The sequence below is a fragment of the Terrapene carolina genome, unplaced genomic scaffold (genome assembly GCF_002925995.2).
Source record: "Terrapene carolina triunguis isolate 2854851 unplaced genomic scaffold, T_m_triunguis-2.0 Scaffold66, whole genome shotgun sequence".
NCBI lineage: Eukaryota > Metazoa > Chordata > Testudines > Emydidae > Terrapene > Terrapene triunguis.
Genome location: NW_020664417.1, coordinates 31,306,386 through 31,322,069, shown reverse-complemented (window position 1 = coordinate 31,322,069; position 15,684 = coordinate 31,306,386). Strand labels below are relative to the sequence as shown.

Genomic DNA, 15,684 nt, shown 5'->3' with positions numbered 1-15,684 from the left:
TCTGTATGCTTGCGGATTTGTTATTTTTTTTAACATCCTATAACCTAAAATATATTACCTTTAATATGGAAATTCTGCAAGCCAAGTCTTTCCCATTGTAAATTTAAGACCACGTTATTTTCTTATGAAAGTATAAATCTGCATTGTTAATAGTGTCACTTCTTTCTCAACAGGGGCACTGATATAATTTAGAGGACTAATTTGTGTCATTTTCATTAGGAGGTTTAAAAAAATCAGCCCTTATGCAAGGCCTACTACCCAGGATTATACTTTCAGTGCATAATCCCATGTCTATATAAAACCTTCCACTTCAAAAACTTCTAAGCTTCTTAGGCTCAACTATCAATCATTTAATCAAAAATGTTCCAGTTGTATGCAATTAATAGCTTAAGAGAAAACAGTGGCCGGGGGATTCATACAAGGCTTAGATTGTGCATGAAATGAAAGCATGAATTTTATAAATCACAATCTTTATTTTTTTAAACCACACAAAAAGATTATTTTGGCTTTTGTTACTATCTCCTTATGGACTATAAAAATGATTTCCAATGTTTTGCCATAATGGAGGGAAAGGTTTAAAGTGCTTATAACTACTGGAATCACTTTCACATGTTACCGCTGTGGAATGCAGCTAATTCAGTCATAATAACTCCACTTAAATAATATTAAGAGTCTTGCTTAATGCAACAGGCACAAGGAAATATTGAGTTACAACTGGAAGTCTACTTTAACTCACCTGAGTTAAATTCTCATATTGATACCTGGGATTTTCACATGCAACTCCCAATAATGTGAACACTGAAGATAAAACCCAATATCCACTGCTAAGCCTATCAGTATGCCTTAAGGTGAATTTTAATGCTTTTGTGGGTTTAAATTAGACATGTAATATTATTTGAATGTAGGCTTAGTGATATAATTTCTGTTATATGGCAGTATATAAAACATTAATAGAAGTACAAGTATATTAAAATTGTATTTATTAGAAAAGATGTATATAAATATATCCAGCTAATTTAAAATTATTTATTCAGAAAAACAATTTCATAGTTAATTAAGTCTCATAATAAATAAGTATTTAAATCATTTCTAACATGTGGACTGTAGGTACCCATTTTATGTCTGTATTTTTAGACACTATATAAAATATATTAGTGGCCTGATATACTATAACAGTTTCTTCTGGATAACAAAGTACTGACATTCACAACTTCTGTTAGTACTATCCATCTAACATCTATTTTTAGCAACACAAGAGAGGAGAATGGTCTTATGATCAAAACACAGGGCTGAGAGTTAGGAGATCTACAATTTTTTTCCCACAATCTGTCAGTCATAAATCCTGTGTGACCTTGGACAACTGACTCAGTTTCCTCATCTGAAAAATGGAGACACAAACTTAGAGCTGGCTAGAAAACAGCAATTTTGGGGGAAAAAAAGTTTGCTTCATTTATTTTTCTTCTAATAATGACATTTCTTTATTTCATAGGCATTTGTGAGGTTTTAGTTATTAATGGGGTGGGGGGGGAGGAAGAGGACACAATAAAAGTCTTCAAGTAAGTAAAAGATTGTTATAAAATGGAGGAAAATAATTTTTTCTCCTTATCCACTGAAGAGCAGATGAGAAATAATGGGCTTAAATTGCAGCAAGGGAGGTTTAGGATTGATATTAGGAAAAACTTCCCGTCAGGGTAGTTAAGCACTCGAACAAATTACATAGAGACACTGTGGAATCTCCAGCATTGGAGGGTTTTAAGAACAGGTTAGACAAATGACATGTTCTATGGGTATTATCAAGACCATTTAGGGATGATCTAGACAATAGCTAGTCCTACCTCAGTGCAGACTAGATGACCTACTGAGGTCCCTTCCAGTCTTACATTTCTATGATTCTATGTCTGTAAAAGACTGAAATGCTGTATAATTAATTATCTGGAGCCAGGGAGCTTAAAAAATAATAATAAAAAAAATCAGAGAGTTCATTCCACAATACAAGTAGAAAGTTTATTTTGATATTCAGTCTACATGCTTTTTTTACTTATTTCATTCCATTGTTCCTTATTATACTTCCTGTTCCACTCTAAAAATTACTTTCCTTTCCTAGGATTCTCACCTTGAAATGGTTATAGATGGCTATAATGCTCCATTACTCCTCATTTAACCAAGTTATATATACTCAGTACTTTTATTCTCTACACATAATTCCGTTCCTCCAGATTTTTGTCTTGTCTTGAATTCTCTCCAATTAGTGGCTCATCCATTTGTTTTGTTTTAGTTTGTTTACAAAAAAGCCAGCTGAAGCTCAGCAACGACATTTATTTTAATACATTTACATTATGATACTCATATCTTTAAAAGAGAGCAAGCCATGCTATGCATGTTTTGAAAGACTCCAGAAACAGTCCCAAACTCAAAGTCAATGAAAACAAGAATTTACATGGAAATTGTCAGTATTTGAAGCAATGGTGTTGTCTGAGACAATTTCTGTTTTTGAACAATCCTGCAACAGTTGACTAGTTTGTATAATTCTCAGTTCATGGTTACTTACTTCATTCCCTTCTAATTCAAAAAACTCAAACTTCATTGAAATTCTGTATTGAGTGGGAGCAACCACCTGCCACACACAGTTTTTGTTTGGAGGATATTCTTTGGGCCATCCTGGCGTGGTTATAGTCCCATTTAGCTTTGTCAGAAGTCCCCCACAAGCAGCTGTAATGTAAAATGAAAAGGAAGCACCTCACTTATTTGCAGGCTCCCCTGAAACCACATTTTGTTATTAACAGAAACATATGAAGTAAGAGATTCAGCCCTCTCAGACATTATTTGTATTACAGTAGTACACAGAGAGACCAATCATGATCAGGGCTCCATTGTACTATGACACGAACACAAGGAAAGAATAGTCCCTGACTTCAACAGCTTACAATCTAATTTAAGACATTTGAGTGCATTGAAACACTACACAACACTTTATATCACATTCACCCTTTTCTCTCTCACCCAGTTCCATATACCCCCACAATCCTCCCAGATCCTGTCTCTTCATCTGTATTTCCCAGGCTCCATGGGACACATCACTCTCTGCTTCCCTCACCCCTTCTCCTCTACACACTTTATCCCTGATGCAAAATCTGTAAGGGTGAAAGATTTCAGCTGTCCTTTCAGCATAGGTTGTATAAATGTGCCTTCTCCTTGCCAAAGGGGCTCTTCCCCCAGTGATGGTTTATTAATGATCTGGATGATGGGATGGATTGCACTCTCAGCAAGTTCACGGATGACACTAAGCTGGAGGGAGAGGTAGATACACTGGAGGGTAGGGATAGGGTCCAGAGTGACCTAGACAAACTGGAGGATTGGGCCAAAAGAAATCTGATGAGGTTCAACAAGGACAAGTGCAGAATACTACACTTAGGACAGAAGAATCCCATGCACTGCTACAGGCTGGGGACCAACTGGCTAAGCCTTTTCTGCAGAAAAGGACCTGGGAATTACAGTGGACAAGAAGCTATATATGAGTCAACAGTGTGCCCTTGTTGCCAAGAAGGCTAATAGCATATTGGGCTGCATTAGTAGTATTGCCAGCAGATCGAGGGAAGTGATTATTCACCTCTATTCGGCAATGGTGTGGCTACATCTGGAGTACTGCATCAAGTTTTGGGCCCCTCACTATAGAAAGAATGTGGACAAATTGAAGAGAGTCCAGCGGAGGGCAACAACAATGATTAGGGGGCTGGGGCACATGATTTATGAGGAGAAGCTGAGGAAACTGGGCTTATTTAGTCTGCAGAAAAGAAGAGTGAGGAGGGAATTGATAGCAGCCTTCAACTACCTGAAGGGGTGTTAAAGAGGATGGAGCTAGACTGTTCTCAGTGATGGCAGATGACAGAACAAGGAGCAATTGTCTCAAGTTGCAGTGCGGGGAAGTCTAAGTTGGATATTAGGAAAAACTATTTCACTAGGAGGGTGGTGAAGCACTGGAATGGGTTACCTACGGAGGCGGTGGAATCTCCATCCTTAGAGGTTTTTAAGGCCTGGCTTGACAAAGCCCAGGCTGGGATGACTTAGTTGGGGTTGGTTCTGCTGAGCAGGGGGGTTGGACTAGATGACCTCCTGAGGTCTCTTCCAACCCTAATCTTCTATGATTCTATGGTACTCAGGTATTACTCATGTACAAAGGTTACTTTTGTTAAAAATACAGCTGTTCAAATAATATGGTGAAAAAATCAGAATGTATTTGGGAATAAATTATCCAAATTCTATTCTACGCTCTCTTATTCATGGGGTTCATACTATTTTATTCACAAATATTTACACAGTCATCAGGTGTTTCTAAAATATAGTGAATACAGAAAGTTTCATTGCTTCACCTTTTTTCAGAAGAATTTCTGCTAACCTTATTAGTCATTCATTATTCTCCTGTTAAAAAAATTCAGTCATCCAATCAGGCCGCAGAAGTGTACCATATAACCAAACATACAGAACAAATAGGAAGGAGTGACTAACTTTTCAGCCTGAGGGTCAAACTCCTATTTCAAAAAAGTCAAGTCAAAAGGCACAAGCAATATTTTGGAGGCAGATTCTTTACCCTGATTCACTCCATTTGTGAAACTCAGGCATTGCTAAGGAACCTGAAACCACCTATATGTACTCCCCCACCCAGCATGGGGGTATAGAACCAGCATATCAGCTCCTAGTGGTGCAGAAGGTGAGTTGAAAGCTGGATGTTGGCTGGAACATACTGCACTCTGGTTATTTCCATCTGGTTTAGAGAGCCTTGGGGAGCATGGTCAGTTGGCACAAGTTAGACAGATCCCTAAGCTGCTCTAACCTGGAGTGGGACAAGAATGAGGGGAGCTGCAAGTGTCACACCCTCAGGGTCCCATGGGGAGGCAAATCCCCATTGGTAACGAAAATTTGTCACACAAGTGGCTGTTCATCCTCAAGTTCTCCTTTCTTTTCCCTCTCTTGGATTACCTTGAGTGACTGTGTCAGGAAGGAGGCAATGGAGTAGCCAGAGTTAGTCTCCTACCTTCTCTGAAATATAGCCAGAGGGGAAGCTGTTGAGCAGGTATACCAGAGAAGGGACAGCAGCTCTCAAGAGTGCTTCCAGCTCTCATCAGAGCTGCTCCTGGTTCTGTATGGGAGCAGTGGGAGGTAATTTCTCCTGAACGGTCTGTTTTAGGGAGTTTTCTGCAAGACAGTCCTCTCTTCCCTAGTCTTTACTGATTGAGATAGGCACCCAGACAAAAAAACACTTTTTTACAATTGGATTGGGATACACTTGTTCTGGCTTCCAGTATGAATCAGCAGACAAGCCCTGCATCTCCATGCAGGATCCTGGAACCAGACATCCCATGTCATAATGCGTATTTGGAATATAGGGTATTTTTCATGTGTATGTTGAGGAATTTGAAACAAAACTTCATGATGGACTCTTATGAGCCATAGTACTCATCATGTCAATGAGCTATGCATACTGAGAATGTCTCATACATTTCTAATACTATCTTTAAAATAAAGTTCAAGGAAACTAAATACAAAATAAATAATGAATGTTACTGTCATAAATCTGGTTTAATCCCACAATATCATAGAATTCAGAGATAGTACCCATTAACTCCATCTAAAGAGAACCACATCACTGGGCAATGTTCTCAGACCACTTATAATACTTAGGCAAAATAGATGAAATAAGGATGGTCTAAAATGTCTCATGTCTGAATTTATTAGTATTTGTGAATTAGCATATGATTATCGCTATTTTAATGACCGTAGTACTGAGCATCATTTAGTGTGCATATATTCAGTGTTATGGGCACTTAATCTAATCCTAGTTTTGCAATATCTTCCATTTAAGGGCCTTTTTGCTTTCTTCAGATGATTATTAAATCTAGTTTCCTTGCTTTTAATAAAAAGCTTTGATATCAGATTATATTTCAAACATGACTTTTTAAAATGAAACGATAAGTAAAAGGACACTTTAAAATAACAGTAGAAACCCATTGCAAATCATTAAATTTTGGCAAACGAGGGAGCAAGTGAACAAATGTAGTTATAAAAGCAAAGATAACATATCACAAACCAGTATTTCATTCATTTGACAAGTGAAGCTTACTTTTAATTACAATACATTGTAGCAATGTATATTTATGTATGGAGTAAATTTATGTCAGATAATTTTATAAGAATAATGAAGTCTTTGAAATATGAGATCTCAGTGTGTTGCTATGCTGTTAAATCCTTCCTAATACACACAGAGAAACTGCTCTTTTCTGAAGGCAAATTATGTAGTGTATGGATCAGTGAAGTGTGAATTAATAAGGTTCTACTGTACATAATTTTCCAGTTGAATAACAATAAAACTTGAACAGGATAAATTGGTAATTAATACTAAATGAATAAGACTATTATAGACAGACATTGTATTGTGGAGGATATTTTTCAAGCTGCATGCCAATACCTATACTCACTAATGCATAAGCTTTAGTATGCAAAAAATGGCTTTATAAAATGACATACCTTATAAATTTTAGGACTTCTTTAAATTAGCAGCATACTGTACCTTCACAACTCTTTTTGTCAGGTCCAAGTTCATAGCCAGGATCACAAGCACACTGATAACTGCCCAAGGTATTCACGCACCGCTGTTCACAGCCCCCCTTGTCAGGTTTGGCACATTCGTCTTCCTCTATGAAGACATAAAAGAATGGAAAAGGCATTAATTAAAAGTCTTTACCTTCCTCATCTCTAATTGTTGAACAGATTGATATTATCTGCAGCAAGTGGTGTGCATGCCATTGAACTTGTCTATATACAGGGCCAGCTCCAGCATTTCTGCCGCCCCAAGCAAAAAAAAAAAGCCGCGATCGGCGGCGGCAGTTCAGCAGCAGGTCCTTCGCTCCTAGAGGGAGTGAGGGACCTGCCGCCCCCGAATTGCCGCAGGTGCCGCCCCTCTCCCTTGGCCGCCCCAAGCACCTGCTTGTTAAGCTGGTGCCTGGAGCCGGCCCTGTCTATATAGCACATCATCTCCACTGACTGGAGCATTTTTAAAATCTTAAAGACCTGAAACTGGGTAAATAAAACGTATGTTCCTCTTTTCCACTACAATAGCAACTGACAGCTACAGACCTAATTTATAAGCACTTTGTGGCCAGCATACAATGATTTAGGCAGCAGCAATCTAAAGGTTGTGTAAAGTACTGAGAGAATGATTGGAAATCCTCAGCAGGGTCACTTGAAGGGCACTTTTATCTCCAACAGAATGAATTTGTACGTTATCCTGAACTCATACTCAAAACCAGATTAACAGAATCCTCAAATCCCAGTTTTCATTCTACTGATATTAAAGTAAACAAGATACATCAGAAAAAATGGAATACAGCATTATCTCTGCTAGCTGTGAAACATGCTCATAATATTCATGCTCAAATACACCTGAGATATAGTATATATCATTTCCTTGCACAGTGGCAAATATGAAGAATATTCTCATTTGAAATAAACACTGACAATTATTTTCTCCTCTCCCACATCTGTACAGAGTGAAAACTGATGGTAAGGGCTAGATCATCACTAGCCCTTTGTGGCTGGGCAAGAGAATAATACGGGAGAGTAGGTTACCTGTACCATGGGTTCCAGAGGGAATCCAGGTCCACGCAGCTTTTACATCCATACCCTGTGCACACAGGCATCAGCATCATCATTATTATTAATAATAATAAATACAGGGAGGACTGGATGGAGCCTTGGCTTCATGCTCCCACCACATTAATGGAGTGACTGTGAAAGCACGGCATGGCAAGTGATAATACTACACCAGGCATTAACCCTGCTGCAGTTTATTTCCTCCCTGGAGCAATGAGGAGACTGAAAGGCAAATTGTGACTCTCAAAGTCAAAATATGCTTCCTGAGCTCTTCCCGGGACAACTCCAGTATGCCCTTGCCCTTGCTGGTGGTGGATAATAAAGTGACAATGACTTAAGCGATTAGAAAGAATGATACATTTTCTATTTAAGAGAAAGCACAAACATTCATAATAATTAACCTCTCAGACAATACCATTCCTATTCAAATTTTATTCTTTCAATTATTTTTTATAGACCTGCCAACATAATATTCCTCTAAACATGTTTAAGAGGAGTGATTACATCTCTATCAAAATTCAACCAATCATTCGAAGAAATCAGAAAGACAGACTGGGTTTGATATTTCACCCCCTTGCGCCTTGGGTAGTCATTTACATGTGTGCAGAGTGAGTGTAAAAACACTGCCATTTTGATCGGTTAACATTTTACACCCAGTTTGCCTAGGTACAGACAACTGAATAAAAAAGAGGTAGTAAAAGGTAGTGAAAAATCAGGCCTCTAATCAGAACAGAAACTAAAATAATATTAATTTTGTATTCTACCAATATTACATCCTTAATGTTCTCTGTAACAGAGCAGACAAACATCGTAATTCTTCTATATTTCAATACTATATGAGAGTCAATCCCCATATAATACATACCTTTAAAAAAGTTAGCAGCAAACCCTGCTTTGTTAACTGTTCCATCAGAAACAAACTTCATCCACAGGGTATTAGAGGTAGCTCTAATATCTTCTGGCTTATCATAGCCACAGAAATGGCCAATCAAACGACTATTTTCACTGGTTCCATCTCGGACTTCTAAGTAGTCATAGGCACAGTTGTCATGTCTTTCGATCTGTAAATATACAACAGTGCTCTGTTTAACCATGGACTAACACATAACTAAATAAAACTCCTTTATGTTAAGTGGAATAGAAAATGTTCTTTCCTTTGGAAGACCATATCTATGGTCATAGAGAGTATAACAACTGATGGGAGAAAAAAGAAATGTTCTTGATAGGTCTGTGTGTTACTACACTCACTTTCATGAACAGAAGCAAAATCCATTGAGATGTTGATACGATACAATAGCTTAATTGCAAAAAATCAGATCTAAACTCTATGGAAGACCTGGTTTCTGCACAATCTAGTGCAGAAGACTAGTGATTCAGTGGCAGTTTTTGACAAATAAAGAAATTTAAATTTTATTGAACTGAATATAAAAATGAACTATAATCAGGAAAGTATTATTTTTGTGTTATTTAATTTGATGTTAAATTCAATTTATTTTATGCTATCCTTTCATTTTCAATGTAGTGCAAAATTCTGCTTTACTGCTTTCACCCTGCATAACTACATTCTAGAATTTGATGTGGGAAGCTAGACGTACTGGCAGTGAATAGAGTTTTAGGCACCTAGAGAGTGTGGGAGGCAGACTGGAATTATCCACATTTGCTGTTAAATGGTGAGCAATGAAATAATTAATAGTAATGACACTTAAAATGTCATCATTACATCTCTGAAGCTGTTAAGTTTCCTGTTTCACTTTGGAGACTCCTGATTTCAGGTGACCTCTCTTGACTCTTCCAGGCAGCTGACTGAACCTTTGACATATAACGGGAGAACCCTAGCAGGACTAGAAATATGTGGGTAGGACATCTCATCCACACATCCTGCCAGAAGACCTCAGACCATAGACACAATTTTGTGTATGTCTTAGGTTAGAGTGCCTCACGCTCCCTACCTAGTAGTGTGTAGAGCACCTGTCAGAGTGGGAGTTGCAGCAGAGAGTAAAGCAGCAGTAGGACCTGGAGATGAGCCTTATGATCTTATATCCCAGGTACTGCAGATAGACTCCCAGAGAGAGAGAGACAGACAAAATCTCCCCCTAATGCAACCAGAACTCTTACGGCTGCTTTACCTTAGGATTACTCCATGGTTTTAGAATTATGGAATACAGGTGCATGGAATCCTGCCTATAAATAAATTAACTAAATCCAGGAGAATAAAATTATATCTTCTGAGAAAACCTGTTATACAAACAAATGGCAGGATTTCTGTTTTAAAAGGAGATTTCTTAGTTAAGCAGAAGGCTCAAATCAAATCTATTAACAGAACCACCCTTTTAAAAAAATACAAGCAAACTAAATCTCATCCCCAAATGGATTTTTTTGTAATATGGAATTAAACCTATTAATATATTCTATGATAGTTTTTCTGTTCATTCATTTGGTTGCTGAAATACTATACCTACTGTGTATTATGAGCAGAACTAAGAAGCTTTTGCTTAGTACATTAGGATTTCTGATTCTTTTATACTCAGTTTTGTTTATTTCATTTTTTAAAAAAAAGAACATATTTTGTCCCTCTTGTACAAAACTTGTCCATTTTCTTATCTAAGTCTCCAATATTGCATACATTTAAACATACACGTAACTTTCCCCATGCAAGCAGTCCCATAGAAATGAGTAGGACTACTCCCATGAGTAATGCTACAGGGGCTTATATGTTTCCAAGCTCAGGGCCTTAATTAATTACAGATATCCATCTAGGCATTTTGATCATGAGCAGTACCAGAACCAGAGTTAGGATGGTGAGTAAGAAATATCATAACAACCTGGGGCACAATTATCGCTGCACTGACTTCAATAGGAGTTTCACGTGCATAACTAATGTTGTGGTCATGCATGTGTCTATCTGAGCACCAGTTTTTCAGAGATTTAGAGGGTAAATTTTAAATGTATTTCGCATTCCAATTTTTTTTTAAAGTTATTAAATTGACAACTTTTTAATGTTAACAATTACAATATGCAATTCTGTTAGCATTATTGTATTAACAGTAATAGAGTAAAAAGCTATTACATTCAGACGTAGGAGCTATCGGCCTGCTCCAAAGCCCATTAAAATCAATAAAGGGTCTAACTGTATTATATTTTGTCCACAGTTCATTTTTACAGGAGCATAAGTCATTCAGCAATTCAATTTTTTTTCTCTGATAGAGGAACATTGTTCCACTCTATAGGGGAGTTTGGAAAATACTTTTATGGGCCAAATTCAGCTCTAAATTACATGTGCCCAACTCCCATTGAAGTAAAACACTAGAATTTCCTTTCTGAGCATCACCTTTCATTTTTGGCAGAGGAAGAAAGATAAAAATCTATTTTGGGCAGTGGTAAGTTGCTAAACATCTAAGACTATAAAAATCAACCAACTTATAAAGTGCTATTGATTTACACCAAACATTCAAGTAAGGTGATCATTTGACTAGATTAATTTATTTTTAGTTCAATACCACTGCAAGTGGTTCCAATACTAATAATCTTTAGAGATTAACTAGTTACAACCTGAAATACAAACCAGAAGTTAAATATAGTGTTTTTGGACAAGTAATAAGTAACTTTAAAACCCTTTGGCAACAAATAAAAAGAACTGATTTGAACTGTGTTTTCCTTATCTGAGTCTCATATTTTAGGACATTATGGTGTTGTGTTATCTGGCAGCGCTGCTGTGCAAAGACCTGCTATGCTAAACTACAAAAGTCTGCTATGCTTCGCAGTATAGAGTTTGATCCAACATCTATTTAAAGTAATGGAATGACTCCCACTGAGTTCAGATTGGGCCCGTAAACCTTGTTTATTGGAGGGTTAAAATGTCATTCCTTCAAATTACATGTGGGTGAAGAATATGGAAATTGTTAGTAAATAAATAAAACATATTTTAATTTTTACAGCAAAAAAAAATGTAGTTGTGTTGGTAGCATCAGCAGCTGAAGGCTCCTGAAGAAAGTCAGGGCAGCATGACAGAATGAGGATGAAGGAAAGCCAGAGAAACCCCCTCGATGGAGGCAGCAGAAGTGGCCAGAATGGGGTCTCCAGGTGAGACTGCTTCAAGTGGCCATGGGGACCCAGAGAAACTGGTTGGATATGGTCCAAAAGAGGTTACGACAGGTGGGAACTTGGCAGGACACTGACCTATCCTCCCAAACCAACCTGTTCTATATTATCTCTTCCTCTCATGCCCAAATAGTGTCTCACAAGGTGAGTTAGAGGCGGGTTCTCACCAGATCTAATGGTTTGGTGAGACAAGCAGCTCAAGTCCAATTCAGCTTTCTCACATTTAGTGTTTATACAGTGTGTGGCAAGTGGAGAAGTAAAAAGTAGGGATGCACAGAACTCCAACTTTCCTTCCCCGTCTGGAGGTAACACCACTGGCAGAACAGTCTGGATTCTCATTTTCAAAATTTTTACTGTCTCAGACAGTTTCTCAGAATTTATTTGTCAGCCCCAGAATAGTCAATAGCCTAGTGGTAGGGCTCTCACCTTGGATGTGGAAAATTCAAGTTCAAATCTTTGTTCTGCATGATTTGGACTAGCAACTTGGGACTCCCACATTGCAAGTGAATGCCCTACCACTGGGCTATAAAGTCACTCTCTCTTCTGACCCAATGAATAATTAATTATTTATACAAAGTGGAACATCTCCAGCTGGAGATACTCCGAGAGATTGAGAGAGACTGATTAAGTGGAGTTAATTATGCTAATATTTATGCTGCTCTGCCTAAACATCACATAGTACAATTCCTCTATCAGTGAGCTAAAGAAGAGCAGGTAATCCTACACTATGCAGAAGCTGCAATACCCACAGCAGGCTAAACAAGATGACTCAGTGATAAAGTCTGAAGTTCTTGGCTTTTCTGGGGATTTAATTATAGACTGGAGGTTATTTATAAAGTTATTTCACTGCATTGTGTGCAATCAGAATTTATGAAACATAAAAGCACCTTTCAAAGGACAAACAAATTTTCTCACAAACACAGTGTAATAACTTCTGTCTACCCTTTACTATTTTTGGACACAGAGACTTCTGATTTTTAAATCACTTTTCTGTTTTGCTGGGCAATGCACCGAGTATATAGAAATAAAGTGACATATTGGAACTCATATTTGAGATAATTTTGCTACAGTACTGTTATCTATTTAAGGATATCTGATACCTTTTGTCATTAGCAACAGAACATTCAAAAGTTTTCTTTTACAGATACATACGTTGCCTACAATAAACCTTTAACACTCATGAATTAATACATTTGGGGGGGATGGATTACAGTTCAGCCATAAGTATATCCAATATTGATTGCATTTCTTTTTTTCATTTTATCTATTTCTTTGAAATCTTTTCCAAACACTTGCTGTCTCTTGAGTTTTCAGCACAAGAGGAGGTGAAGCAAAATTTCTTGAAAGAAGCAGTGAAACCAAGTTATGAGTGGCTTAGTAAGCTATGCTGCCAATATAAGCTTAAAGTTGGACATTGCTTGTTTCGTTTATATGCCGCAAAGGGATAATCTGTTGTTGTTTTTTTGCTATTTCAGAAAAGACAAACTGATTCCTTGCAGGTAGTAATAAAAATCAGAACCACTGCTCTATATTTTTGTTAGTATAGCTATTGCAGGAAAAGCATTCCTTGTCCATTAAACGAAGTAATCTTGTTTAACGTCAGATTTCATAGAGCTGTCCTAATCAATCCTGATCCATTATAACAGACTCTCTGTATTTTGATATAGAAAGGTATTATTAAGAACTACAGTATTACTGAAAATACTGTCCATTTAAAACAATTTTCAACTCTGAGCCAGGACAGTGAAAGCCTAACTAGCATTCAAAATGATCCTTGGGCAGGGGAAGAGCCTCCTGCCTTATGTGGTATGGGACATTAATTTAACTGACAAAAAGATAGGAGACTGCAGGTAACACCTATGAATGTTTATAATGTTTTCTAATGTTTATAATATATGGTCATTACAAATGGTAAATTTTGCCACTGAGGCCTGATCTTTTGATAATTCCATGCCAGAACTCCCATTGATTTTCAAGGGTGGTACATCACTTAAAGACTGCAAGACCAGGAACAAGAGAGATGAAAGAGCCAGATGTTTTTTCACGGATGCACAAAGGGACTTGGGCATTGCAATGCTAAGAGTCACTTTTAGGCAGATAGGAAATCAAAGGAATACTACTGAGATCCACAAAACCTGAGTTAGTCACCTAAGCTCCCTATAAAATGAATGGAGAGAGATAGGGACCAAAGAATGCAGTCCACAAAAGCCAGCACAATAGGCTGGGAGCCACCTAAAATAGCCCGTGGGAAATGTAGATTGCAGTGGAACCAAAACTGTAATTAAATCACCAAAACGCAAGGTTTAGGCACCTAAGTATCTTTGTTATTCTGAGCCATGGTTCCTAAACTTATACTCTAGTGAAATATTTAAACAAAAAGAGTAGACAGAACAAGTATTACTAAACTTAGCTGTGAACTTCAAACCAGCACTTATAATATGTATAATGGGTTGTATGAAATATCAATTGCCTGTGTTAGGGACAAGTTTGCTGGCCTGTACCATTCAATAAAAATGTTTATAGAGATCCACTATAGATATGTTAAATTTGAAAAAATATGGGCTTTTAGACCATTTTAAGAATTTGGCTTTTTAAAAAATACAGTACTTGTTTCTGCATAATAAAAACAGAAAATAGTGCTTTCTTTTCAGAAAGGCATTCCTTTTTTTAAACAATGAGATTGAGAAAAGAAATAACAGCTCTATTATTTAATAGAATCCTAAAGCAGTCTTGCGAAACAGGATTATGCATTTGTCAAAAGAAACTATTGTCAGTATTTAAAACATTCCAATTCAAATAGCACAGATAACGTAAAACCCCTTTAATCTTCTTGAAAATTTCTGCAACAGGAAAGGTCCCAAGGAAAGTAAACTTCAGCAGTAGACTTTTTTTGGGGGGGAAGGGGAGCAGAGGAGAGAATTCTTTGTTTCTTCATTGGTTTAATGAGGATTCCCTTAAATGGCACTGTCAGTTATCCACTAGCTGGTTTGCTGAATCAGTTAAATGGCTTTACCTCAAATGCCTGAAAGGTTAATCCGACATTGTAGTTCTCTGACACTGTTATTTTCCACACACATTCCTTCATTGGTCTGTAGTCATCAGGATAATTAGGAGACTGGATCTGGCCTTCGTTTTTGTGGATCTCACCTCCACAGATTGCTGATGAGAGCATAAAACTCAATCTAAGTATATTTTCAGGACTGACATTTTCTCTTCTTCTTGAACTGACATATTTTATGTGGTGATGAAATTATACAAGAAAAAATGTACAAACTTTAAAAAGGTCAATTTGCTGAAATCAAGCTTGGTTGTATAAACTACTGCACATTTTCACAGAATATTTAATGTTTTTAATAATGCAGTACCTTTAACACTGGAGAAGACTCCGGAATCACTGATATTTATGATTTGTGACTGCTTAAAAAGGCATTAAAATTGTCACAAAATAATATCACTTTTTATATGCTTTTAGGGTTATGTAACATTAGGGTTACCATATTTCAGTAAGCAAAAAAGAGGACGGGAGGAGCCCCACCCTAGTCCCGCCCCTGTCCTGCCCTAGCCCTGCCCCATCCTGCCCTGGCCCCGCCCCTGCCCCTCCCACTTCCCGCCCCCCTCAGAACCCCCCACCCTCCCCCAGTTCCTTGTCCCCTGACTGCTCCCTCCTGGGACCCCTGCCCCTAACTGCCCCCCAGGACTCCACCCCCTACCTAAGCCTCCCTGCCTCTTGTCCCCTGACTGCCCCCTCCTGAGACCCTCCCCCCATCCTAACTGGCCCCCTAGGACCCTACCCCCTACCTGCCCCCTGACTGCCCCAACCCTTATCCACACCCCCACCCCCAGACAGACCCCTGGGACTCCCACACCCCATCCAACCACTCCCCACCCCTGACAGCCCCCCCCAGAACTCCCGACCCATCTAAATCCCTCTGCTCCCTGTCC

General features: G+C 38.0%; 1 protein-coding gene across 2 annotated transcripts in view; it reads right to left on the bottom strand.

Annotated features, from left to right (window-relative positions):
• The window catches only part of TLL1 (tolloid like 1), a 200,401-nt gene that overhangs the window by 33,378 nt on the left and 151,339 nt on the right, over positions 1-15,684 (bottom strand). For both annotated transcript variants that reach the window (XM_029910666.1, XM_029910667.1), the window contains exons 12-15: positions 14,756-14,901; positions 8,510-8,705; positions 6,563-6,688; positions 2,549-2,709 (exon numbers count right to left, since the gene is read on the bottom strand). In XM_029910666.1, the coding sequence (XP_029766526.1) occupies positions 2,549-2,709; positions 6,563-6,688; positions 8,510-8,705; positions 14,756-14,901 (629 nt within the window). The remainder of the gene's footprint in view (positions 1-2,548; positions 2,710-6,562; positions 6,689-8,509; positions 8,706-14,755; positions 14,902-15,684) is intronic.